Genomic DNA, 24,502 nt, shown 5'->3' with positions numbered 1-24,502 from the left:
GTTGGGGGCCTTCCTAAGACTCGCCAGCAAAGCTTGCTCCACGACCTCTGGGTGCGTAGCCACCTCTGGGTGCGAAACCACCGCGCTGGCCACCACGACCGTAACCTCTGCCGCGGCCGCGACCACGGAATCCACCGCGGTATCCATTGTCCACGTTGGCTTGTCCAAAGGTCTCGAAGTTCTTCTTGCGCTCTTCGGTTCTGAACTCCATACCTCCCATGCGTCTTCCATCCTCTTGAGCTGCCTGTCTGTCCTTGAGCTCTGAAGAGATGTTGTCAAAGAATGAGCTTGACTTGTTGTAGGTGGCACCAGGAATGACGACCTCGCGCTCGGCCTGGGGAGCCTCGTGGCCATTGAGAGCATCTTCTTGGGGCTCGTCAGCAGGTGTGCCCAAAGGAGAGCCTGATGCGATCGCCTCCTTGACCAGGTCCTGCTTGTTGAATTTGGCGTTGCTGGTCTCGAAGTCGAAATCCGTCGTGGGTACCTCTACGGGTTTGACGAGATCACGGTTGCTGGGGCGTCTGCCACCGCGACCGCCACGATGTCCAGCCGGGAAACCACCAGCGCCGGGCTGGCGGGGTCGCCTTGTTCTGTCATCGGTGCGCATGTCACCAACGCGCTTGGTCAAGTTGTCGATACTGGCGTCAGTAGGAGCAGCAGCCGAGACAGGGAGCTTGGCCATAGCGGCGGCAACAGCAGCAGCAGCGGTTTGCGTAGCACTTTGTTGCTGTTGAGTCAAGTTTGTAGGTGCGTTGCCAGGCTTAGCGTGCAGAGGAACAAGAGGAACGGCGACACGAGTGTTCTTAGGACCAGTAGGAGGCTTTTGCTGCGACTGAGCAGGAGCAGTAGCAGCAGCAACGTCAGGCTTTGAGTCGACAGGTGGTGGAGGAGCGGCAGCTTCGACTGAAGGTGTCTGGGCTGCGGAAGAGGCAGGCTTTTGGTCGGGAACTTGAGGAGGGAAGGTTGTGGCGTCATTTGCGGACTCGGGCTGCTTCTTGGAGGGAGCAGGTGTTTGTGCATCAGAAGATCTCTGCTGTTGGGCCTGAGGCTGTTGGCCAGGGGGACCAATGGGCTGAGGAGGGAAATGTCCGGGATGGCCTTGAGGGAAGCCCTGTCCTGGAGGAGGGAACCAGCCTGGAGGAGGGGGACCGTAGAACTGAGGTGGAGCGTTGGGGAAGCCATGAGGACCAGCAGGAGGACCGAAGCGAGAGTTGCCCTGGGGTGGAGGAGGGTAACCGTATGGAGGGAAAGGTGGGGGTTGTTGAGGGCCCTGAGGACCTTGGGGACCGCGCCACTGCTGTTGTTGCTGCTGGTTGGGCTGAGGGAAAGCGCCTTGAGGACCGGATGATGGTGCTTGAGGGGCTCCAGGTGCACCGTGGGGTCTTGCAGCCTACGAAGTCCATGTCAGCGTCAGGTCTTGTATTGGCAGGTGGAAGCTGTAGAGTGGCGTAGGGGCTCAGAAGGAAGGCAACGGAAAGTGTCCACTTGGTTTTGCGCTCTCGGAAATTGACAAAGGTTTACATCCGGAATGTTTCATCAAAGCGAAAGAGTGTGTGGTGGGCGGTGGTGAGCAACTTACTCCAAGGATGGCGGGGTCATTGGGCATCTGAGGAGGCTGAGGCTTGTTCTCCTTGGGAGGCTCGACAATGGTCAGGTCCTTCACATCGCTTCCACGGAAGACAATGTAGTCGTAGATCTGGTCATTGGGTGGGATCTCGTCGTCTGGGTTGCCGCGACGGCCTTCGGTACCGAATGACTTGACATTTTCGAGAGCGACTGTCGAGTTCTCCGAGTTGATCTCGTGTAGTGTTCCGACGTATCTGCGCAAACGACAGTCAGTTTACTGAACTGAATGGCCTGCGCCAGCACTCACTTGATGTCGCTCTTGGAGATGAGAGAGATGCGCGATCTGTCCTCAGTGTTAGCTAGCTTGCTACACGGCAGGACTCGATTGGGCGTGCGCACCCGATGAATTCGGACATGGCGACGTATGAATAGCAGCCTAAGCTGTATAGTCAGGCAAGAAGAAGAAATGCAGGTGGAAGAAGAACAAGTTGGGTGCTTGAGACAAGGAGCAGCAGCAACTTACCAAACTGCCATGCAGCACCACCAACTCACTGCTACGTGCACGGACCTCTCGCATCTGTTATCCATCGTCACTTACCAACCCTGCCCCTCTGTCACACGGACAAAAGAAGCCAACATGGCAGAACCACAGTTGTCGAGTGATACTACCGCTGTCTTCCAGCAGCTGGACAATTATGACTGGGATCATGACAAAGACTTCCAAACTGCTCTTGCGTCCATTCTAAGGTCTGCAGAGACTCCCGAGCAAACTGCACATTTGACCACGCGAGCTCGTTGTTACTACTACACAAGGTGACACGTTCCGCCGTATTTGCTGTCTCAATCTCATTCTTATATTTTGTTGTAGAAAATTTAAAGTACCCGTCAACTTCGAAGCCTATCAAAACTGGCTCGAGTCTCAAAATCAAGTTGCTGCAGAGCCTCAGGCGGCATTGTCTACTGAACCGGCCCATCCACCTTCTATGGGGGATGCTCCTCCGCCAGCCTCGTTTGCCGAGATATGTGCGCTGATTGCAGAGGGCAAGCCGATACCTGGTATAAAGGACATCCCTGATACCATTCTGGAAGGCCAGGGAACCCAAGCACAAGCCCCTCGACGCAAGAAGCCGTGGGAGAAGGATGCAACTGCGGCACCAACTCCAAGCTGGGCAGCCCGGACCTGAGCCAACATCTTGGTAACTTGGTTAGGCAAACATTTCCAAATCGTTCATCATGCGGGCTGGATTGGACTGCTGAGATTACGATCCAGTACGACCCTAGTGGCATCCATTTCTCTTCATTTATGTCAAAAGCTATGTCATTATACATGCATTTACAACAAAGCGTCCAGCACCTTGTCTTGCAACCTGTTCAGCTGACCCTTCATGAGTCTGACCGTGAAATCAAGGGCCATGTACTTTGCCTTGTAGTCAATCTCAGACTCCTTCATATTGGCAACCTCCTTAATCATCTCATGCGCGCGAGCTTCTGCATCGTTCGGATCCACTTCTTCCGGCTCGATCTCGAGTCCGACAACACAAAACTTGCCACCCACGCCACCAAAACCAGCAGACCAACTGACATCGAACTTCTCTTTGACTCTTTCTGCGTGTTCGTCTGGGCCGATCTGTTCCTCAAGACCATTGGCTCTGATTGCAAACCTTTGCACCGTGATCTCCTTCTCCTTACATGGATTAGCAGAGTCAAAGCCGAGTTGTCGTGATACACCAAGCCAGCTCGTGGCCGCAATACGAAGGGCATCATCTCTTTTGTTGTCAGAATCTGCCTTGGGTATGCCAAACCTTTGAAGAATCGCATCGGACAAGCGCATCGCTTCAGGTCCTAGCAATCTGCTCGATCTGCCAGAGAAGTCTGCACGAAGGAGGTCGGCGGCGAGAACCCGCTTGAGAGCCTCGTATGCAAGGCCTACTTCAGGCTCAGGATTCTGGCTCTGGCGCGAGGCAGGGGTATGTGAGGTCGGCCGAGCTTGTGGCTCTGGCCAACTGGAGATTGTGGGCTCAGTATCCATTGGCATGAGATCTTCTGATGCGCGGCCAAACTCTTCGTTCGCAACCACTGATGGTGTGGCAGGTTGTATCGGACCACCAGTATTTTCAGGCACTTGCAAAGATAGGCGTCCACGTTCAGGTCGACGCGGTGGTGCATCATCATCCACCGGCTTGGACATCATGAAAACAGGTTTGTGCAGTGGTTTTGTGTAGGCATTGGGACGCAGCAGATGCGATTCAGTATCGTACGGCATCAAAGAGACAGCTGGAGTACTTCTCTGCGATGCCGATCTCTCGGCGCTTGGATCTGCTGGGAATGTGGTGTATGGTCCGTCCTGAACTGATCGATTGCCTGGGGGCCTACCTCGAGCTCTAGCATTTGTTGCGTTTGCGGTCGTCCAAGCAGAAGAAACTGCAGGACCATGCTTTCTACGTGATCTGCCGCGAGAAGATCCTGGAGTGATGGCCGACATCGGCTCGTCATATGCTGGCAAGCCTGGTCCTCTGGGTTCAAGGGCTGACATGGGATGTGGAGTCGTGGCCGTATCATGAGGCCCTTCCACCGGCCATTGAAGATGTTGCGGTGGTCGAGCAGCTATTGCGGAATGTGGAATTGGTCGTCTTGAAGTAGAGTTCGGTGGTGTCCACATATCATTAGCGAAGTTTTCTGAAGGTCTAGCACTCAACGGGATTGCAGATGCGGTATATGATGCCTGAGGCTGAGCATAGAGGACTCGACCTTCATAAGAGAAGGAAGTTGTGAGTAGAGGCTTTTTTTGAGGAGTGGGATCTTTCTCTGGCGTCTCATTTCTCTTTCGACCTCTCTTAGGACGAAACGAAGGATCCAACGCTCTGATGGCGAGATCTTCATCAGCTGGCACTCCGTCTCGCCCCCTGGAAGGGTGTGGGTCATGCGGTGGTGGTAAGTCCAGATAGTAAGAATGCTTCTTACCAAGCAGATACTCGAAGAAGGCGTCGACATGCATTGCCCGCATCCAGCGCTAGATCAAATGTGAGCTGGAGTGAACTTCTGAACACTAGGAGACTATAGAACGGACCTTCAGCCTGACAGAGTACTGCTGTACCTTCTGGACACTACCGCCTTTTTCTGCTGATGGAGGCTCTACACCCAATTCTAAGGCTAGTTGTGTCCACGTTTTGATGTCCTTGTTGTCGAACCTTTGTACGAGCCCCCACAATGTGAATATACTGAAATCTTTGCCATCGCTACGAGGTGGCGTTTGAAAGATGCGTCTCAAGTCAGAAGTATCGATGTCCAGCGGAAAATACGGATTACAGTACAGGATAAACGCAACATATGCATCGACGATAGTCTCTTCGGACACGTCGCGGCTAGGCAAAGCACGTTGAGTAAGCGGTGCAGATGGTCGCGCAGGCAGCGTTACAACATGTCTTGGGGATGCAGAAGTCGAATCATTTGGCATGTCGCCATCAGCAGCACCAGTAGTAAAGAGCGAGTTGGGCGTCGCGTTAGCAGACTCCATGTCGTAGTCATGGCCTAGACTGCCTCCATGAGCTTGTGATGAGGCTGGAGAGCTGCCAGCGCTCTCCATCATCTCTTCAGACATATCTCTGTGCGCAAGTCTTTTTTTTCTCGACTTGTCTCGTCGATAAAGTCTGTAGCGCCTCCGAGCTCGGAAGCTACAGCTTAGAGAGTGTCAAGGACCCAGGGAGGGTACCCGAAGGACGCCGGGTGGCCAGGGGCCGAGGAAGACCAGCGATGAAAAACAAACGTCGAGGCCGAGGGTGAAGTTGATGGACACTGGCTTCCGGTTTCAAGACGTGACGTCCAACTTAGTCGGCTTTTGGTGTGGGCGAGAGGTTCGAATAACGGGTCAATTGACTGATTCTGGCCGTGGACGATCTGGAATTGTGAGATATGCAGCCAAAAGTCGTGGTAGCTCCTGCTTCCTGTAGCCCTATCATTACCACATTGCATGTGCAAGAATCTTCAAATGGTACAGCAACTGAATCTTGTAGCAATTGTGAGCCCAAATCAACATAGTGTTATTCGATTATCACTGGATATGTAGCCATGTAGCATTATTATCCTGCTTCAACCTTACAAGACTTAACAGACTATTGACAAGAGTTTTGTCAAGAAACGCAGAATAGTTGCCGATCTAGTTCGTTCACATGGTGGGGAATGCAACCTCGGCTTCTTGACCCTCTCCAAGGTAAAAGCTACACCTGACGCAGCTGGATACAATAACTTGATCCAGGCATAAGAGGTTTCCCTTCCTTCATTCCATTGTCCAATTTTCGAAACTTTTGCTGTAGCCCTGAAACATTCAACAATACCTTTTGTTACCTTCCAGAAGCAACAACAACCCCTACTGTGTAGTTCCTTGAGCTCCCGCTTCACACACACGCACACACCTGTTGATCATGTCTCAAACCGCTGCTGTCAAGGACGAGCTGCAGAAGTCGACTGCCACTGCTCCTCCGGATGCAGTTTCTCAACAGTCTGACAATGTCGCCCATGCTCTGGCTGGTTCTGGTGGTGGTCTCATTTCCATGGCTCTGACGTACCCTCTGATCACTTTGTCAACACGCGCTCAAGTCGAATCCAAGAAAGCCGACACCAACGTGCTTGCAGCAGCTCGCAAAATCATCGCTCGCGAAGGTGTTCGCGGTCTTTACGCAGGTCTCGAGTCTGCTCTTTTCGGCATCAGTGTTACCAACTTTGTCTACTACTACTGGTACGAATGGACCCGTGCTGCTTTCATCAAGGCTGCAAAGGCTGCCAACCGTCCCAACGCTAGCAAGCTCAGCACATTGGAGAGCATGATCGCTGGTGCGATTGCTGGAAGCGCAACCGTGCTCATCACCAACCCCATCTGGGTCGTCAACACTCGCATGACAGCCCGCAAGAACGAGAGCGATGAGAGTGCTCTGCCCACCGAGCAAGGAGCAAAGCCCAAGAAGCTCAGCCCCAGCACCATTGGCACGCTTCTGTCCATCATCAAGGATGAAGGCTTCATGAGACTCTTCGCGGGTGTGTTGCCAGCTCTTGTGCTGGTCATCAACCCTATCCTCCAATACACCATTTTCGAGCAGCTGAAACAGTCTGTTGAGAAGCGTCGTCGTGTCACACCCAAGGACAGCTTCTACCTCGGAGCTTTGGGCAAGCTCGCAGCCACCACCATCACTTACCCTTACATCACTGTCAAGTCTAGAGCCCACGTTGCCAGTGGCGAGAAGGAGGGCATGTTCGATAGCTTCTCAAGGATCTTGCGTGAGGAGGGCTGGGCTGGTCTTTACGGAGGTAAGTTTTATACTCTAGAAGAATTTACTACTTGATGCTAACCGTTTTCTAGGCATTGGTCCCAAGGTTACTCAGAGCGTCATCACTGCAGCTTTCCTGTTCGCATTCAAGGATGCTCTTTACAACGCAACAGTCAAGGCTCGCAGAACCATTGCCAAGAAGGCATAAGATTCTCGCTTTTGAGGGAGAGGAGTTGATAGGTGCAGGTGAAGCCCCAAATTCAACTGATAATCGAGGAGCATGTGTCTGTCTTACACATGAGGTGAGGGAGCAAGTCGCAAGCGTGTACGATACATGACCGTCAACGAGAAGCCAAACCAGAAGAAGAAACAGCTTTAGCATAGAAACAGGGTAGTCAGTCAGTCAGGGAGAGGAACCGGAACTTTGGAAATTTTGCATTCTATCTCGCGAGTCCTTTTTACAAAGATTCAATTCACCCTATTCCAAGGCTTCATCTCAATGATCTTATTTCGCCTTCTTACCTCGTCGCCTCCAAAATCCTCTCCTGGATCTCTTCCCAACTCTTCTCACAAGCGACAACAGCAACAAAAGAAGCCTTGCTGACACTCAAACTGATAACACCAAAAACACCTTTATCGACTAGATTTGTAAAGTCGATGAGGAGTTGCTCAACAGAACGGATGGATTGTTTTCTCCAAGTCACAAAGGTGCTGGGAGCATACATGTTGTGCCAGATTATGTCGACTTGGGTTTGGTCGTTCTCTGCACGAGACACTCTCTCAATATCAGTACAATCTGAACTCTTTGTTGTAACGTATCAAACATTACCTTCTGTATCGATGGGGTCTAGAATAGAAGACATTTGGCATGGGTTTCAAGAATATTCCGATTAAAGTTTTGGTGGTCGTGAACGTCAAGATGGAAGTATGGAAGGATTGCGACCGAGGGGACGGGAGTAGGTGGATCTGCAACTCGACCGTCACTGATTGCTGAATATGAGATTATGTACAAATGACGGCAAATTCTCGAGTTGGTATATGAAAACTGCTACATAGCACAAACAATGCCCGATATATGTTCTAATGGGGATGCACAATCTACTTTCTCTTTCTCGAAGCACCAGCCTTGCTCTGAGCGCCAGAGGTCGAGGCCTCGGTCTTGACAGGAGCTACATCCTCTTCAGGTGCAGACTTCAAGGGCTGGTTGGCCTTCTTCTCCTCGACCTCCTCGTCATCACCGCCCTGACCGAACTCGTTGACACGAGTGTGGTCGACCTTGTATCTCCACATTTGGTAGAGATAGATGAAGAAAATGACATCGTCGCGCAGGGTTGCCAGGCGGTGGAGTGTGGGCATCTTGATGGTGAAGGCGAACAGATCATCAATGAAGGTGTTGAGGAACTTGTAGGTCATTGCCCTTGCAGGCATGTGCGCAACACTCTTCAAGCGGTAATTGATATACAAGCTGGGCACCATCATGAGGAAACCATATGCGTAGACAGAGCCAACGAGAGTGGCAATGATGAAGCTGTACCAGCTCTTGTGAGTCTCGTAGACGAGCGAATACCCAGCATAGGCGAGAAGAAGCGGGACTGCGACCATGTACAAGTAGCGGAAAGCGATCTCGTCGTACTCTTGAGTTTTTTTCTCGGCGTCGGAAAGCTTGTGCTTGTCCTCAAAGACAACGCGATAAGGGATCAGGGAGCCTTCGGGAGCAGGACGAACACGGACATCAACAGCCTTTGTGACTTTCCAAGCCTCAATAGCGATGCCCATACCTTGACCAAACAGAATCATCCAGGAAGTGTTTTCGTTGTTGTCCATCAGGTACAGGAAAATAACACTCTGCATGAAGACATTGGCGAGGATGGTGCGAACTGAGGTTCCAATGTTGTCTTTCTTTTTTCTGAAATGTTGCACATCGTTCTTGAATGCCAACATCTCAAAGATCATATGCAAGACACTGACGAAACCAGTGAGGCCGAGGAGGTACATGTTAGTATCGAGAAGTACCTCCTTGATCATCTCAAGTTCACTGCCGTCACCACCCCCAGGGGTAGTCTCTCCACGAGCGATCTTCCTAGCATTCTCCTTCATACCCTCGTCCATGCTTGCCATGACGCTGAACTTCCAGTTGGGATCAGTCTGCAGGTCGAGGTTGAGGGGCATCTCCTTGACGGTCGAGTTGAGCTCGGTCATCTGAGAACGGAGCTGCCAGAAGGTGTTTAGATAGAGCACGGGGTAGTACCAGCCGTTCTGACCAGATTCGTCACGGGCACCAGTTGCTTCCAGGGAGACGAATTGGCGCATTGCTGGGTGCATCTGGGCGTAGACAGGAGTTCCGACATTGGGAATGATAGATAGAGTGAAGTTGGGGTGGTAGAAGTTCGAAATGACAGGACCCGAAGGCTCTTCGTCGACTTCTTCTTCGGCGTCAGAGGAATCGAGTAGGTTGCGAGTCTTGTGAACCTTCTTCTTGGCCAGGTAGTTTGTCAGGGGTCGAGTAACGCGGTAAGCCTTGAAGGAATCGTAGCCGGGCAGAGTTGGGTCCATGACACTTCCCGACTGGGAGATATAGATATGGGCCCAGAGTGTTCCATTCTCTTGCACCGACTGAGGGATCTTGATGGTAGTATGTACTTGACGCTTGTCGGACCAGTCTCCATAGTGGTAGTTACGCTCCTGAAGGACCAGAGATTCGGCAGGCATATGGCTGAGAGCGGGCATTACGAAGGACGGCGAGACATACATGTTGATGTCCATGGAAGTGTTTTGCTGCCATAGAGGCATGATCATGTTGGGAATGGCACTGTATGAGGAACCAGGAGCCTGTTGGCCGGTGCCAGCGGCGACGGTGGGAACAGGAGCATTTTCGGCTTGCTTTTGTTGTTGAACACCTCCGGTAACTTGCTTGATAGCGAAATTGACAAACATGAAGATACCAACAGTCTGGGCGACCGACTTTGCGGTTGACTGCAAAAGTGTTAGCCGAGCTGCTGGAGGACTATCAGTATGCGACGGGGTTTCTGACCACCCAGTCAGAGCCCTGGTCGGCTTGTCGCTGTGGTGCAGACATGATTGACGCAAGTCTTTGCTTCCGAAACTCGTCAATCAAGAGAAAGAGGGAGGTGCAACTATCTGTCCTCTAAAAAGCGTCAAGCCACCACTCTCAACCAGGGAGCTCCAGCCTCCGCAATTATCCAGCACTCGGCGTTAAGACGGCTCTTAGAGCACGGTCCATTGAGTGAATCCGCATGCGGGCGTTTCAGGTCAGACATGGACTCCAGGACCCCGTCACCGACTCATGTCTGCACATGTCCTTGACCCGGAGATGCTCAGAGACATACTGGGTTCTGTCTGATATCGTTAACAAGCATCTTCTGAGGATTACCTTCTGCTTTGTCTGATTTTTGAATTTTGTTAAAAGTGGGCACGTGTTGGAGTCTTTGTCACAAGCTACAAGACCGCCTGGACACTCCCGAAACGTCATTTAGACGACCTTAGTGGATATTGAGAATAATCCCGTTGCTGCCTGCATCCGACCAACAACATACCGTACTCCTATAATCTACAACCTTGGAGGAGTCTCTGTCGGTGCTGAACAACCTCGAGGGGCTCCTTCTTGTCCGGCCCACATCTGACCCCGCCGTCACCTTCTCCATCTTGTCCTTATCGCCGTTGTCATCGTCGAGTTCGGTCAAGATCGACCCGCCGCAACTCCCTACATCTCCAACCTACGGCTTTGACTATTCATTTCGACTCGGTCCGTATCTCATTATCATTCATCGGGCAGCTCTAGCTAGGTGCTGCTGCCGCTGCCCGTCATGTTTTCTGAATGTGAGTCCATCGATGCGGCAGACGTGCACACGACACCGCGTGACTGACATACATCAGATGCCTCGCGCTTCCTGGCCCAATCCCAAAGTCGTCTCTCCTTCACTCAAGCCGACCCAGATGCCCGCTCCCGCAATCCTCTCGATCGCCGACGTCAACCTGCCTCGTCCTCTCGTTACGTCCAGCGCACCCCGATGCCTACGCCTTATCAGCCATCGGCCTCAGCTTCATATCTATCTCGCTTTCCATTTGCTTCTCGCCCGCGACATGACGACCACGTGCCGCTGTTCCAGGGCATCGACCAGGAAGACGCAGAGACACAACACGAGCGCGAGATGGCAGACTATCTAGCTTTACAAAGGTCTCGCCGCAACTTCATCCCCAGCCACCTCACCGAGTCGTCTGAGCTTGAAGATCACACCCTCGAGTCTTCAGAAGTCGCTTCACGACCTAGTCTTTCGGCTTCGAAGCAAAAGTCTGCTATGGTCGATGTTGAACTTGGCTCTACCGATAACGACGATGGATATTCGGATTTTGATAGCATCGACAGAGAGCTCGACGCTCGCCCACCTGCTTTCCAGACTTTCCAGCCTTCACTGCCTCCTCGACAATCTACCTTTCTTCCGCAAGAAACAGATCCAGAAGTAGCCTTTGCTCATCCGAGGCCGCCTAGTCCGGACGGCGATAGTGTCCCGCCGACAGTCATCCTCCCAGCACCCGAGCCACCCCGCCATGATGTCTTCTGGTCTCAGCTGTACAAGATCTGCGTCTTTGCCATGTTTGCAACCTTCATATTGGTCTGGTTCCATACTTCCTCGCCGAACTCCAAGAAGCCTCTGGGTGATACTATCTACTCTGCCCTGACGTCTTCCATCAACCTTCTGCTCTGGGACACAGTAATAACCGTGATTGTTGCAATGCTCTGGTTGGCCCTTCTTCGCGAGTACGTGCGAGTTTTGGTCTTCCTAATGCTTGTTTCAGTTCCCGTCATCCTGTTCTCCTTCTCACTGTATCCGTTCATCTCAAGTTATAAAGGCGCTTGGCATGGAAGCAGCGTCCAGGACAAGGTTATGCGCTGGTTCTCCTTCATCCCATCGATCATCGCTTGTGTCTGGGTGTATTCGGTTTACAAGGGTCGTCACTCGTTCGGCAAAGCAATTGGCATACTCGAATTCGCATGCCGTATCGTAACAGCCTCTCCAAGTCTGACTTTGCTGGGATTTGGCACGCTGGGCGTCGTGGTCTGCTTCACCTGGATCTGGATGGGCATGTTCACAAGACTATTCCTGGGTGGACATATGTCAAAGCTTCAGACCTTTATCATTGATCTCAACACTTGGTGGTTGGGCTTCTTCTTTGTTATGGTCTACCTTTGGACTCTGGGCATAATCGCTGGTGTGCAGAGGGCAACAACTGCTGCTACTGTCTCGCAGTGGTACTTCCACCGTCTAAGTGTTCCCGCGCCGTCGTCAACCACAGTCGTACGAGCCTCTTTCATGCATGCGACGGGACCAATGCTCGGCACGATTTGCCTATCCACTTTCTTGTCGCTGCTGATCCGGCTACCCCTGATCATCCTTCCTCGTCGCATTGCTAGCATTGTAACCCTTTGTGCCTTCTCCATGGTCCCGACTTCGCTCGCTGCCCTTACCAATCCCCTGACACTGACCTACGCTGCCATTCACTCTCAGTCTCTGAGCATCAGTGCTAGAGGCTTGTCGCAGCTACACTTTGTCTCCAACACCTCGCCTACAACTACACTCAACCCTTCCGTCTTCGCGGCACATCCAGGCTCTGGCGGCACCATGATGCCGTACCGTCTAGCCAAGCTATTGCTCCACGCGACTCGCTTCATCATGTCATTCGCTCTTGGCTTTGGCGGATGGGTGTCTACAGCACGAAACGTGCAGTTAGCTGGTGGTGGTTTCAAGGGCAGTCTCTACGCATACATCGTAGGCCTGATTGCAGCCACGATTGGCTGGGCAGTCCTTGGAGCTATCGAAGGCGTTATCGGTGGTGTGGTAGATGCTAGCGTTGTCTGTTGGGCGAGCGAGACTGGTGGCAGAGGAGGAGCAGGCGAAGCGAGATACTGCCGTGAAGCAGGCGAGCTTTTTGGAGAGGGAGATTATTAGTCTTTTTTGACCATTTCTTGCTTAGGCGCGTCCTGATTTGTTTGGTGTTTTTGGGTGGTTGGTTTTTGGCTCCTTTTCGATGGCACACGATACCCACTGGGTGTGCAGGTTTTGCTTTTCGGGAGCATTTACGGGTCACAGGACGGCGTTTTTTCCTGGTTTGGTTCCTTTCGCTCAGAAATCACTGGATAGGAACGAGAATTATACAGTCAAACATATTAACCACATTGCTTGTGTGACTCAGATTCTTGATGTTGAGACCGACTGTTGTTGAATTTACAGAAAATGGAAAGTTGAGGACGAAAATCGAGACACTCTACCCTCTCGTCTCATCGTCCTTCTCGCCTTTATAAACGCCTCGAGCTATGCATGATGTATCAAAGAGCAAACCCCTGTATCCCTGTCCCTGCTAAAAAGTTTTCATGCCGTCGTGTAGAAATTTCTCGAACCCTTCTTTTGGGCTCGATTTATCAACCAAGCGTCTGACCAGGTCCCCAAGACGAAGAAACAGGATTCTTTGGTCCCTTTGATGTCTTTGGAGCTTGGATCTCAAGACCAGCCTGGACCATGTTGATCTTGTGCAACTTGAGACGCAAGAGATGTTCAATCTCGTCAGCAGTCTCAATGACACCGCGATGGGCATCGGCGCGAGAGTCCTTTGGCGGTGCAATAAGCAGTTGGTCCACTGTGTCAATTCTGGCATTGAGGATGCCGCGTTGGATCATATCGACCAGCTCTGCCTCCATCATCTGGGGTGTACCGCCTGGTCGGGGGAATGCCTCTGTCAGAGCTGAGAGGGTGACTTGTGAGAAGGGAACAAAGTATTGAACAATACTCTTGCTGCGGATAAGCTGGTAAAGCATGTTGACGTGAGGGCCAAGGAAGATATCGAGCAAGTAGTCGTTACGGTACGCTTCGAGGATGGCTAGACACTGGCTGTACTTTGCGCCGCAGAAGAAGGAGATTGCGCGACGAATGTGAGGTTCGAGTTCGAGGAAATTGCGGAAGTTTGCGTTTTCAAGAACCGAGTCTTGGAGTTGTTGGCGGTCCATGGAAGCTAGAGCACAGAGACCTCCGTATACAGCTATGTCGTTGGCGGTCATGACGGCGCGGGAGAAATCGATGTTTGCGACGGGGCCAACGCTGGCGTATGAGGGGTCGACTGCCAAAAAGGCATAGGCGGCAGGGGCGTAGTTGCCGGAGCCAAGGTAACCCAGACCAGTGCATGCTTGTGAAACAGAGTCGAAGCGAGGCTTGTCCTCAGGACGAAGGGTCAGCGAGCGGGCCTTCTGAGCCGATGAGACAGCCGAGATCCAGTTGGGAGTAACAATGTTAATGTATGCCAACTTGAGGGTCATTTCGGCAATGTGCTTGGGAGTGGTGCAGAACTCGCGCATCTTATGGTAGGCCTTTGTTGCCTGGTCCAGCCTATTCATGTTAAGCAAGTGAGTGCCCAGGTCTTCCTGACCCATTCTGATGCTTTCCTTGATGAGGTTGTTCTTGTAGCCGCGAAGCTCGTTTTCCAGGCGTTCCGTCTCATGTTCGTTCAGTTTGTTGGTTTTTTCGACCCATGCGGTGTCGACTTCAGCCAGGTCGTCGTCAGGGCTGATCAAATGAAGCAGTTTTGTAAGATCGAGGTATTGCTGGGTGTCCTTTGCGTTCTTAGATGCGGGGATGGCCAAGTGAAGGGCATCGAGGGCTAGCGGCGGACACAGATGGGCAATGTTGCTGAGACGGTTCACTCGAGTGTGTTCTGTGGTGTCGTGTGTTAGCTATGGCAAGAACGGTGGTAGACAGATCTAGACATACGGTCATAGTTGGCGGCGTAACTCTCCAGGTCGAATTTAGGAGCGTCTGACACGATGAGAGCGCCGTTTGCTCTTCGCTCGGTGAAGTAGGGGCTCTGCTCCACTGGTTGCGCCATGTTTGTGTGTCGAGATGGCTGCTGTTCGGAGTGTTTGGTGAGTGACTGCTTGAATGACGGATGATGCATGTACTGTATTCTGCCAGCGTTGGCCTTGTCGGGCCCGAGCTGGCCGTCTCACCGCCTTCTAGTCAGCTTCTGCCGGATAGCAGAACTCCAGGGGGCGAGCTCGTAGTCACTGTTCTGACTCGTTCTTGACTCACTGCTATGCGAGCCTCTCTGGTTCGACCAGACACCCCCAGGAAAGTTTAACAAGGTCAAAGCCCGCGTTTGCCGCAGCAGATAATTATTCGGCTGAAGTTACAGTCGCTCAGCAGCCTGCCGTTGAGTCGCCAGTCGTCGTACCGCGGCCCGAATTGGCCTGTCATAACATTCGAGTTTTTTCCCTGAATCAAGACTTTGTGCCCCTGTTTCGCTCGTCGTGTGTTTCCTATCTTTGATATTGTCTTGTCTCTCGCTTGATCGCTTGAGGCTCCCTGTCCCATACTCCTCACTTTCCTACCCGTACCGTTGTCGTACAATATACCCAGGATCGCCGTCTTGACCGTGCGTCCCCGGATCCTTCTGAGAGTGACGCCGAATTCGCTGCCCGCTCTCCAGCTGTCATCGTCCCTCGGTCTGTTTGGAAGGTACCCAAGTGTATTGGTATTCCCAAATCACATCTCGCAGTCATGGCTTCCACCACCGCCGCCCTCAAAGAGTCGGTCAAGGAGACGCTGCTCGGCGTTGAAGATGAGCCGCAGCTCTCGTCCCAGATGCGTGCCGAGTTCATGCAACATGCCAAAACCGATCCCGAGTCTGGTGACTACTACATGGGTCAAGAGGAGTTTGTCAATGCCATCGCTCCCGAGTCTGAAGACTACGTGCGCATCCCTTTGCTTTGAGCTTCTTTGTCTCTGCCAATGCTAACCTCAATCAGCACAAAATCAAGCGCGCCCAGTATGCAGTTCTCTTCTCAGTCGCAGACCGCCGCAAGACTGGTCGTGTCACCCTCTCCGACTGGGCTACCTTCAACAACCTCCTAGCAAAGCCCGATGCCGAGTACGAGATTGCTTTCCGTCTCTTCTGTGACTCCGAGACTGGTGTTGTCGACTTCAACTCGTTCAAGGAAGCTTACGCTCGCAATCGCTCTCCCGATAATATCCCCTTCGATTGGAACTCAACATGGGCCTCTCTATATGTTGGCGACCGCAAGAACAGGCACAGCATGACCTACCCGCAGTTCGCCCAGATGTTGCGTGGTCTGCAAGGAGAAAGAATCAGACAAGCTTTCCACCACTTCGACAAGAATGGCGACGGCTACATTAACCCTGAAGAGTTCGAGCGCATCATTCGTGAAACTGCTTCCCACAAGCTTTCCGACCACCTTCTCTCCAACCTTCAGACTCTCTGCAACATCTCACCTGGCAGTCACATCTCGTACGCCAATGTGCGCGCTTTCCAGAACATCATCCGCGACATGGACCTTGTCGAATTGGTCATTCGCAATGCTGTAGGAAAGACCGAGGACGGCAAGATCACTCGTACCGACTTCTTGAACGAGGCCGCTCGCATCACTCGCTTCTCGTTGTTCACACCTATGGAGGCTGATATTCTCTTCCACTTCGCCAGCCTGGACCAGCCTTCTGGTCGTCTCGGAGTCTCCGACTTCGCACGTGTCCTTGATGCTTCTTGGGCGTCTCACCATACCGTCTATGGCGCCGCAACTGGTGCTGCCTCCGATACTGCCGCCGCCGTTGTCTCCAAGTCAAAATCATTCTTCCACGATGTCCTCGTGTCCGCACATCACTTCGCACTTGGTTCTCTTGCTGGTGCTTTTGGTGCTTTCATGGTCTACCCCATTGATTTGGTCAAGACCCGCATGCAGAACCAGCGTAAGGCTCGTGTAGGTCAGCTTCTTTACAAGAACTCCATCGACTGCTTCTCCAAGGTCATCCGCAACGAGGGTGTGAGAGGTCTGTACTCGGGTGTTCTACCTCAGCTTGTTGGTGTAGCTCCTGAGAAGGCTATCAAGCTGACAGTCAACGACTTGGTCAGAGGAAAGGCATCAGACCCTAAAACTGGCGAGATCAAACTGCCTTGGGAGATCATTGCTGGTGGTTCCGCTGGTGCTTGTCAGGTCATCTTCACCAACCCTCTTGAGATTGTCAAGATTCGTCTGCAGATTCAGGGTGAGGTCGCCAAGTCACAAAAGGCCGTCGAGAAGAGAAGTGCCATGTGGATCGTCCGCAACCTTGGTCTGGTTGGTCTCTACAAGGGTGCTAGCGCATGTTTGTTGCGTGATGTCCCCTTCTCTGCCATTTACTTCCCCACATACAACCATCTCAAGAAGGACTACTTCGGTGAAGGTCCCAACAAAAAGCTTGGTAAGTCGACACGTACATCATGGCTTCATATAGATTCTAACAGAGCACCTTAGGTATCGTGCAACTCTTGACTGCAGGTGCTATTGCTGGTATGCCTGCGGCTTACCTGACCACTCCTTGCGATGTCATCAAGACTCGTCTGCAAGTAGAAGCCCGCAAGGGAGAAACTCAGTACACATCGCTCCGTCACTGCGCCAAGACCATTTGGCAAGAAGAAGGTTTCCGTGCCTTCTTCAAGGGAGGACCCGCTCGTATCCTTCGTTCTTCGCCTCAGTTTGGTTTCACTCTCGCTGGTTACGAACTTCTCCAGAACCTCCTCCCTCTTCCAGGTGAGGAGCATGACCTTGGACCTCGTGGCAGCCTCGAGCCTGCAACTGGATTGCAAGAAGCCAAGGCGCCACTTCCTTACCTGAGGAGCAGAAACGCCCTCAAGATCATCCTGGACCTTGATACCGGATTTGGTGTCCCCAAGTTGCCTGAGGGCCAGAAGTTCACTGGTATCCCCGGCTTCCGCTGATTCATCTCAATGTGAAATGGTCAAGACAGTTGACAGGTTAGATCTTCTGCCAATATAGATTTATGTCTGTCATTCTTATTCAGTAGAATTTCTTTTTGCGAGGGACAGGTGGATCAAAAAGCGTGCGGTTTGCATAGCGTTTCGAGGCGTCTAAGGCTGGATCATGGTTGGATCTAGTGGCAAGCAAATGTACGATAATTTCAATAGACATTCGAAGTCTGCGACGACAACTACAATGTTTGCTAGATGCATAAAGTATTATCGGGTTCAGCAAACACGATCAGATATAGTATGAATAATGAGAGTTTCAACAAACGTTGTCATCCACAAAGCTTGCCGGCACCGAGTTTTGTGCTCCTCCGACTTTACACCCACGCCCTCACGCAAGCTTAAGCGTTGATCTCATTCTCCAATCTTCCAATTTCATTATCACTTCAGACGGTCATTTGGAGCAAACAATAGAAGCGAATTATCATTCATGAGCTGTGAGCTCTCTTTGTCGTGGGATGTCGAAATTATCCTCACTGCTCAATTCCACGCTTCTGAGGTCTAAGCAAACACACTGACTGCAATACATATGAACGAAGAACATATACGTTAGGTACGCCATCATCACGCTTGCAACACGGCAAGTTCAGAATTGCTGTGAAAGAAGAATGTGTGGAGTTTCTGCGGGGTGTGTGAACGAGAGCAGAGGGTCAATCAGAGGGTCGACCCAAATACCTATTTCTCATCACCCCGCAGTACTTCCCGGGAAACAAAGAACATTAATGCCATCGAAAACTGCATGCTTACCGATTTATCGTGATTTGAACATGACTCTACATGCGCTGCGCTAGACTCACGATTTCGGTCGATCACGTGATAACAGAGGCTCCCATGAAGTTGAAATAACCTACTCTCAGACACATGGCATCTGCGGGGATGATCGACGGGAACTATGAATGGAGCAGCAGGGAGATATGGTTCCTGGATGCTCTGACATGTTGCCTGCTTGATTCTGAGGCCAGGGGAGGTCCTGAGGGTGGCGGAACGAAGGAAAGAAGTCTCTCACAGCTGCCACGAGCTAACTCGACCTTGATTTTATATATCTAGTACGAATATCGCTGTAGAATGTTCATCCGGTTGTGCTTGGAAATCAAACGCAAATCGGCATTTTGGCGTTGCATGTATCGAGCGCCAAGACGCTGTATCAAGTTGAATCCCTCACCCCAAAGTCACTTCTCCCCTTTCCGTCGTTTCCATCATTTAATGACTTGAAATTATCAGAGAGCATCATCAGCGTGCTCTATGTCGTGCGAAAGAAGTCGCGTTTGTTTGATACTTTAATTGCGAGGTTGAGCTTTCGACTGTCCGCCGCAACGCCAGCACTGCGCACGCGCGACCCAATACAGCCAAACGCGTGACAGACGACGGACCACGATATCTACATTTCGGCATCGATATATGCATACTATCGCCCTCTGAGCGTTTCGTGAGACACTGAGTCTGCCCATACCACACTGGCAGCCTGGACCCTGCGGTTCACATCTCGCCGCTTGACACACCATGCCCAAGCGTCCGCGCTCGTTTAGACGTCCCGAAGACTTCACCAAGAGTGACTCCGACGACGAAGACTACGACGACGCGCATGTGCGCTCATCGCCCAAGAAAGTGAGAAGCGCACGTTCCAAGAAGTCGAAATCGCAAACCTCGCGCAAACGTCAAAGAAGAAACGACTACGGTAGTGACGGAGTTGTCGACGACAGCGACGATAACGACGAGGGTTCTTTTGAAGAAGATAGCATCGAGGAGAGTTCGGGCTCGGAGGAAGAGGAGGATTCGCCTGGTCCTGGCAGGCGCAGACAACGCAAGGCTGCTCGTGTTCCTAAGCAATACGCCGAATCCGACGAAGACGCTGAGGGAAGCGACGACGCTATCGCACGCCTGCCATCGCCGCCAGTCGCACAATCGCTCCTTGTCAAACTCAGAGTTGCGCCAGAAAAGTTGGAACTCCTTAGAGACGGTGAAAAAATGAACAATCCTCGTAGAACAACCAGAGCGAACAGTGCCAGAATCTCGGCGCGTGGTACAACACCTGCAGAGGGTTATGGTATGTCCACCAGACGTAGCAGTCGTGCCTCTCAACAACAGGAGCCGTTGTTCGCCCTTGGTGATTCTGGCAAGCATGCCCACGCGCAAGGTGCTCGTCAAGCATCCTTCACACCTGATCCTCAGCTGCAATCCGCTAGGAGTACAAGGAGCAAGGGCCACAAAAAGCCACCACCTAGCGTCAGCGCGATCATGGAGGTTTCTCAAGAAGAAATTCCCGCCTCACAGGATTATGGCGAAGTTCCCGAATCTTTTGACAGAGAATTGCGCGAGTATGCTGAGCCTGCACCCAAGGAAGAAGAGGAAGACGCGCCAGCCGATGCTGCTTCTCCTTTCGTCTCAGATGTGCAAATGGTTGATCAAGAGCCGGCTGAAGAGGATGTTGACGCCGAAGGAGAGGAAGATGATGAAGACGAGGGTCCAATCAATAAGAACAAGCGCAAAGCTAGGGTAAGCCAAGTGACACTGTTAGAAGGTTCGGTCGCGTCTGACCTCTCCGACCAGTCACAGCAAAAGCCCGAAAGTCCACCACAGCGAGATCGCGAGCAACGACGACTCCGACCGCGAACTCGGAAATCTCAAGGTGAAGCTAGTAGCGATTTTGAACCTCCAGCTTCTGGTGGTGAAGAAGCTTCCAGTGCCGACGAACTGCAAGATTCACCTAAGAAGAACCAGAAGAGTGACAATGATTCCAGTAGTGGTGGTGGCCGTCTCAGACGCTCTCGACGTACTGCTACAAAGCGTTCGCGCGAGTCCTCAGAGGAAGATGAAAGACTCGATCCAGATGAGGTTGACGCTGAAGCCGACGAGTTGCAAGAAGATAGGCGTCGTAACAAGCGGCCTCGTCGAAACAGGCACCATGACATTGTTTTCGAGGGAACGACTCTGCGCAACAGAAGCAACAGACCTGATTACCGTATCTTCAGACCAGAAATTCATCAAGCGGACGAGGAAGAAGCAGTAGCACCAACGACATCACAACGACCTCGTCGTGCAGCTGGACCTTGGAGGTCTTTGTTTTCGACTCTTGGTCCTTTCGGTGGTGCTGGTGGTCCTGCGCCTGTATTCGGAGGTGAAGGTGCGGAAGCTGCTGGTGGGGCCGACTCTGACAGTAGCGACGACGACATGGTTCAGAAAATGCCTCGAGCAAGTGTCGGCGGCGCTGTAGGCATGACGCCCACCGCTGGCACAGCAGCTGGCCTCTTCCCACAAACACACAATGCCGATGCTGGTGCCTCGACTGCTGGCGGTCTGTCCAACTTCGGAAAAGTCAAAGACAAGAAAGCCTTGGCTGATGCTGATCCATTGGGAGTCGATCCGAACGTCAACTTCGACGGTGTTGGAGGTCTCGAAGATCATATCGACAGGCTCAAGGAAATGGTTCAGCTTCCACTCATGTATCCCGAGATCTTCCAGACGTTCAAGGTCACACCACCTCGCGGTGTTCTATTCCACGGACCTCCTGGAACTGGTAAAACATTACTCGCAAGAGCTCTTGCTTCTAGTGTCAGCGCTCATGGAAAGAAAGTCACTTTCTATATGCGCAAAGGTGCTGATGCACTCAGCAAATGGGTTGGTGAGGCTGAACGTCAACTGAGATTGCTATTCGAAGAGGCTAGAAAGACACAACCCAGTATCATCTTCTTCGATGAGATTGACGGTCTTGCACCTGTTCGATCAAGCAAGCAAGAGCAAATTCACGCATCAATTGTTGCTACCCTTCTGGCTCTGATGGACGGCATGGATGGTCGTGGTCAAGTCATCGTCATTGGTGCCACCAATCGTCCTGACTCGGTCGATCCAGCTCTGCGCCGTCCAGGTCGTTTCGATAGAGAGTTCTATTTCCCACTTCCCAACGTCAAGGCTCGTCGTGCGATTATCGATATTCATACTAAAGGATGGGAGCCGCCACTCAAGCCCGAATTCAAGGACCAGCTTGCAGCTCTGACTAAGGGGTACGGTGGTGCCGATCTTCGTTCACTGTGCACAGAAGCTGCTCTGAATGCCGTGCAAGGCACCTTCCCTCAGATCTACTCCAGCAACAAGAAGTTACTCATTGACCCTTCGCAGATCAGGGTTCAAGCCAAGGATTTCATGATCTCTGTCAACAAGATCGTGCCTTCCTCTGAGCGATCTGCATCTTCTGGTGCCTCGGCGCTGAAACCAAACGTCGAGCCTCTGCTTAGGGAAGCGCTTGCAAAAGTGTCGGCTATCATTGACGATATCATTCCACAAAAGAAGCCGACGACTGCATTGGAAGAGGCCATGTACGATGACCGGAATGATGAGCACGGTTTCGAAAAGGAGAATCTACAGCGAGAATTTGAGAGCTCAAGAATCAATCGTCCAAGGTTGCTCATCAGCGGTCTTGAAGGGATGGGTCAGCAATACATTAGTGCTGCATTACTAGCCAAGTTCGAAGGGCTTCATGTACAATCCTTTGACATGTCGACATTACTCAAGGATTCAACAAGAGTGAGTTTGGCTTCAACGTAAGGAGCTTCGATTAGAGCTAACTATGTTGCAGTCACCCGAAGCAGCTGTTGTTCAGTTGTTTGAGGAAGTAAAGCGCCACAAACCTAGTGTAATCTATCTCCCCAGCATCGATGTCTGGTACGAGACAATGGGCCAGCAGGTCATCAAGACTTTCAATGGTCTCTTAAGGACCTTGGCGCCTACAGATCCAGTCCTGGTACTTGGTGTGATGGAGTTGCGCTCCAGTGATGCCAGTCCTAACCAGGAGATGATGAGAGAGCTGTTCAGCCGTTCAAGAAAGAACTACTTTGTGTTGAATAGACCTGGAGAGGTAAGTCTTGTTCTTGACCGCTTGTTGTTGCAAGTTACTAATGGCTACGTACAGACGGCTCGCAGAGAATTCTTCAGCAAAGCAATGAACTACATCCGGCAGTCACCTGCAGAATTTCCTCAACCAGAAAACCGCAAGAAGCGCATCTTACCAGCACTGCCTGAGGCACCGGTCTTGGAGGAACAACCGAAGGCGCCCACCAAGGCAGAGCTCAAGGCGCAGAAGAAGAAGGACCGCTTCACACTGAACAACCTCAAACTGCTTATTCAACCAGTGATGGACCAGATTAAGCTGAAGTACAAGAAGTTCAGAACCCCTGTCGTAGACGAGAGTCTTATTGGTTATCTCTACGACGAGCAAGACCCAAGCATCGTTACCACCGATTTGGATCCTACACAGGCACAACAACTGAGACCTTATGAGATAGCCAAGGACGCAAAGGGTACGACAGTCCTGCATGAAACTGCGACTGGCAAGCAATACTACAATCTGGAAATTGTCACCATTGAGAAGCGCTTATCGAACGGATACTACAAGCGCCCGAAAGACTTCCTTACAGATATTAGAGCACTTGCCAAAGACGCAAAGACCAGTGGTGACCAGGAACGCACACTCAAGGCCAACGAAATGCTGGCGAATGTTGAAGTCGACATGATGAATCTTGAGGCGATCAACCCTGTACTGGTTGCCGAGTGTGAAGCTGTGTACAATCGCGAATTGGCTCGCGAGAAAGAGCAAATTGAGTCAGCCAAACAAGAAGGACATGAAGTGCCCATTGTCAGGCCAAATATACCACCGAATGTCTCGAACACCATTACCGAGCAATCTACTGGACCAGTCCATCTCGGAGAGGATGTGCCTGGACCACGGATGTTGGCTCCCTTCACGCCCGCTAGACCGCTCGGACCCAGTCCATTGTCTAATGGTTACACCAACGGCTCAAGTGTTCCTTCAAGACTCCATGACGAGTCCGAGATGCCCGACAGTCAGGACGCTTCTCTTGTGAACCCTCAGGAACGAGCTGGATTCAATCAGCCGTACGCCACTCCGTCAGCTCAAGGTACACAGCCATATCACACACATACCCAGAACAGTGTGTTGACACGGATGGCTCCTGGCTCAACGCATCAAGACTACTATAACAGCGCGTCTTCTACCAGCTCGGGCCACAAGACAAGCAACCAGAGCCACAGAAGCAGTGCGCCTTTCTCAGTCATTACTAATGCCTCTTCCAACGGAGCGCGCAACGATGATGCTCCCGATTTTAGTGCTTTGCCCAACCTCGAGGGCGGCAGTCAACTGCCTAACACGCAACCACCGGATATGTACAGTTCGCAGCAGTCGCAATCATCGCAAAGAGCCATGGGCCCACCACCACCAAGCAGCCAACCTCATCATCACTCCTTCACAGTACAAGCATTGCTTAACGAGCCACAACTCGTTCCGGCGGATCCAGGTCTCCTCAAGAGTCTTGACGACCAAATGGTGCGCAAGTCGAGCGGATTGAACGTCGAACAGCTGGAGCAGGTGATGGCAAACATCATGGACGCGATCTGGAGGACAAAGGGTGATTGGAACCGCAACCATGCTGCCTCGGCAGTTTCTGATACTTTCAACGAGACCATTCGAGATATTGAGGAGTGTCAGGCTATCTTGGATGAGTAGGACGAATAGGCTGGGAGAAAGTAAGAGGCATGTTGGGATAGCATGAATGCCGCTCCCCTGAATAGCGTGCTTTTTGTGGCATGAAGATACAATTGATAATGCCACCTGCTAATGATATCATTTTCAAATCCTGTGAAGGCTTGTCTGTGCGTTGTATGCGTGTATCGATTTGTATTTCATCAAGTCCATTTTGTAACCGGTGTGACCCTGTCTTGAAATTAGCTGCTCTTATACTGCCTTGCCTTCCCCTTTGTGGTGAAATTCGTTCATCAGACGAAGTAAGATGGTCGCATTGTGCTCTTTTGAATGGTTTCTGGATGTTTGTCGACGTTTCTGAGGCCAT

At 51.7% G+C, this 24,502-nt stretch overlaps 10 protein-coding genes across 10 annotated transcripts; 5 read left to right on the top strand and 5 right to left on the bottom strand.

Annotated features, from left to right (window-relative positions):
* Positions 1-13: 13 nt before the first annotated feature.
* On the bottom strand, positions 14-1,982 carry M437DRAFT_86364 (uncharacterized protein; the record flags this gene model as incomplete). The annotated part of the gene is made up of 4 exons (XM_041028441.1): positions 14-1,390; positions 1,580-1,820; positions 1,874-1,909; positions 1,966-1,982. 4 exons carry the CDS (start codon positions 1,980-1,982, stop codon positions 14-16), a joined length of 1,671 nt encoding a protein of 556 aa, XP_040877669.1.
* A 221-nt stretch (positions 1,983-2,203) lies between these two features.
* On the top strand, positions 2,204-2,750 carry M437DRAFT_86363 (uncharacterized protein; the record flags this gene model as incomplete). Its single annotated transcript, XM_041028440.1, has 2 exons — positions 2,204-2,379; positions 2,435-2,750. 2 exons carry the CDS (start codon positions 2,204-2,206, stop codon positions 2,748-2,750), a joined length of 492 nt encoding a protein of 163 aa, XP_040877668.1.
* A 149-nt stretch (positions 2,751-2,899) lies between these two features.
* On the bottom strand, positions 2,900-5,020 carry M437DRAFT_53487 (uncharacterized protein; the record flags this gene model as incomplete). Its single annotated transcript, XM_041022532.1, has 3 exons — positions 2,900-3,745; positions 3,839-4,576; positions 4,634-5,020. The coding sequence occupies 3 exons, from the start codon at positions 5,018-5,020 to the stop codon at positions 2,900-2,902; spliced, it is 1,971 nt and encodes a 656-aa protein (XP_040877667.1).
* Positions 5,021-5,984: 964 nt separating this feature from the next.
* M437DRAFT_67826 (peroxisomal membrane protein-like protein) lies at positions 5,985-7,032 on the top strand (the record flags this gene model as incomplete). Its single annotated transcript, XM_041025004.1, has 2 exons — positions 5,985-6,864; positions 6,917-7,032. 2 exons carry the CDS (start codon positions 5,985-5,987, stop codon positions 7,030-7,032), a joined length of 996 nt encoding a protein of 331 aa, XP_040877666.1.
* A 310-nt stretch (positions 7,033-7,342) lies between these two features.
* On the bottom strand, positions 7,343-7,573 carry M437DRAFT_53583 (uncharacterized protein; the record flags this gene model as incomplete). The annotated part of the gene is made up of 1 exon (XM_041022550.1): positions 7,343-7,573. A coding segment is annotated over one exon (231 nt), but the record flags the coding sequence as incomplete, so codon positions are not given.
* Positions 7,574-7,922: 349 nt separating this feature from the next.
* Positions 7,923-9,900, bottom strand: M437DRAFT_53521 (CLPTM1 domain protein; the record flags this gene model as incomplete). Its single annotated transcript, XM_041022539.1, has 2 exons — positions 7,923-9,797; positions 9,856-9,900. 2 exons carry the CDS (start codon positions 9,898-9,900, stop codon positions 7,923-7,925), a joined length of 1,920 nt encoding a protein of 639 aa, XP_040877664.1.
* An 820-nt stretch (positions 9,901-10,720) lies between these two features.
* M437DRAFT_53689 (uncharacterized protein) lies at positions 10,721-12,790 on the top strand (the record flags this gene model as incomplete). The annotated part of the gene is made up of 1 exon (XM_041022569.1): positions 10,721-12,790. A coding segment is annotated over one exon (2,070 nt), but the record flags the coding sequence as incomplete, so codon positions are not given.
* Positions 12,791-13,260: 470 nt separating this feature from the next.
* M437DRAFT_53737 (COP9 signalosome-like protein complex subunit 1) lies at positions 13,261-14,714 on the bottom strand (the record flags this gene model as incomplete). The annotated part of the gene is made up of 2 exons (XM_041022581.1): positions 13,261-14,543; positions 14,600-14,714. 2 exons carry the CDS (start codon positions 14,712-14,714, stop codon positions 13,261-13,263), a joined length of 1,398 nt encoding a protein of 465 aa, XP_040877662.1.
* Positions 14,715-15,385: 671 nt separating this feature from the next.
* Positions 15,386-17,597, top strand: M437DRAFT_86357 (putative mitochondrial carrier protein; the record flags this gene model as incomplete). The annotated part of the gene is made up of 3 exons (XM_041028439.1): positions 15,386-15,577; positions 15,634-17,080; positions 17,134-17,597. 3 exons carry the CDS (start codon positions 15,386-15,388, stop codon positions 17,595-17,597), a joined length of 2,103 nt encoding a protein of 700 aa, XP_040877661.1.
* Positions 17,598-19,145: 1,548 nt separating this feature from the next.
* Positions 19,146-24,159, top strand: M437DRAFT_53910 (AAA-domain-containing protein; the record flags this gene model as incomplete). Its single annotated transcript, XM_041022603.1, has 4 exons — positions 19,146-20,138; positions 20,235-22,163; positions 22,216-22,494; positions 22,549-24,159. 4 exons carry the CDS (start codon positions 19,146-19,148, stop codon positions 24,157-24,159), a joined length of 4,812 nt encoding a protein of 1,603 aa, XP_040877660.1.
* Positions 24,160-24,502: the final 343 nt, after the last annotated feature.

The sequence above is a fragment of the Aureobasidium melanogenum genome (assembly GCF_000721775.1).
Source record: "Aureobasidium melanogenum CBS 110374 unplaced genomic scaffold scaffold_18, whole genome shotgun sequence".
NCBI lineage: Eukaryota > Fungi > Ascomycota > Dothideomycetes > Dothideales > Saccotheciaceae > Aureobasidium > Aureobasidium melanogenum.
This window is presented reverse-complemented; position numbering and strand designations above follow the sequence as displayed.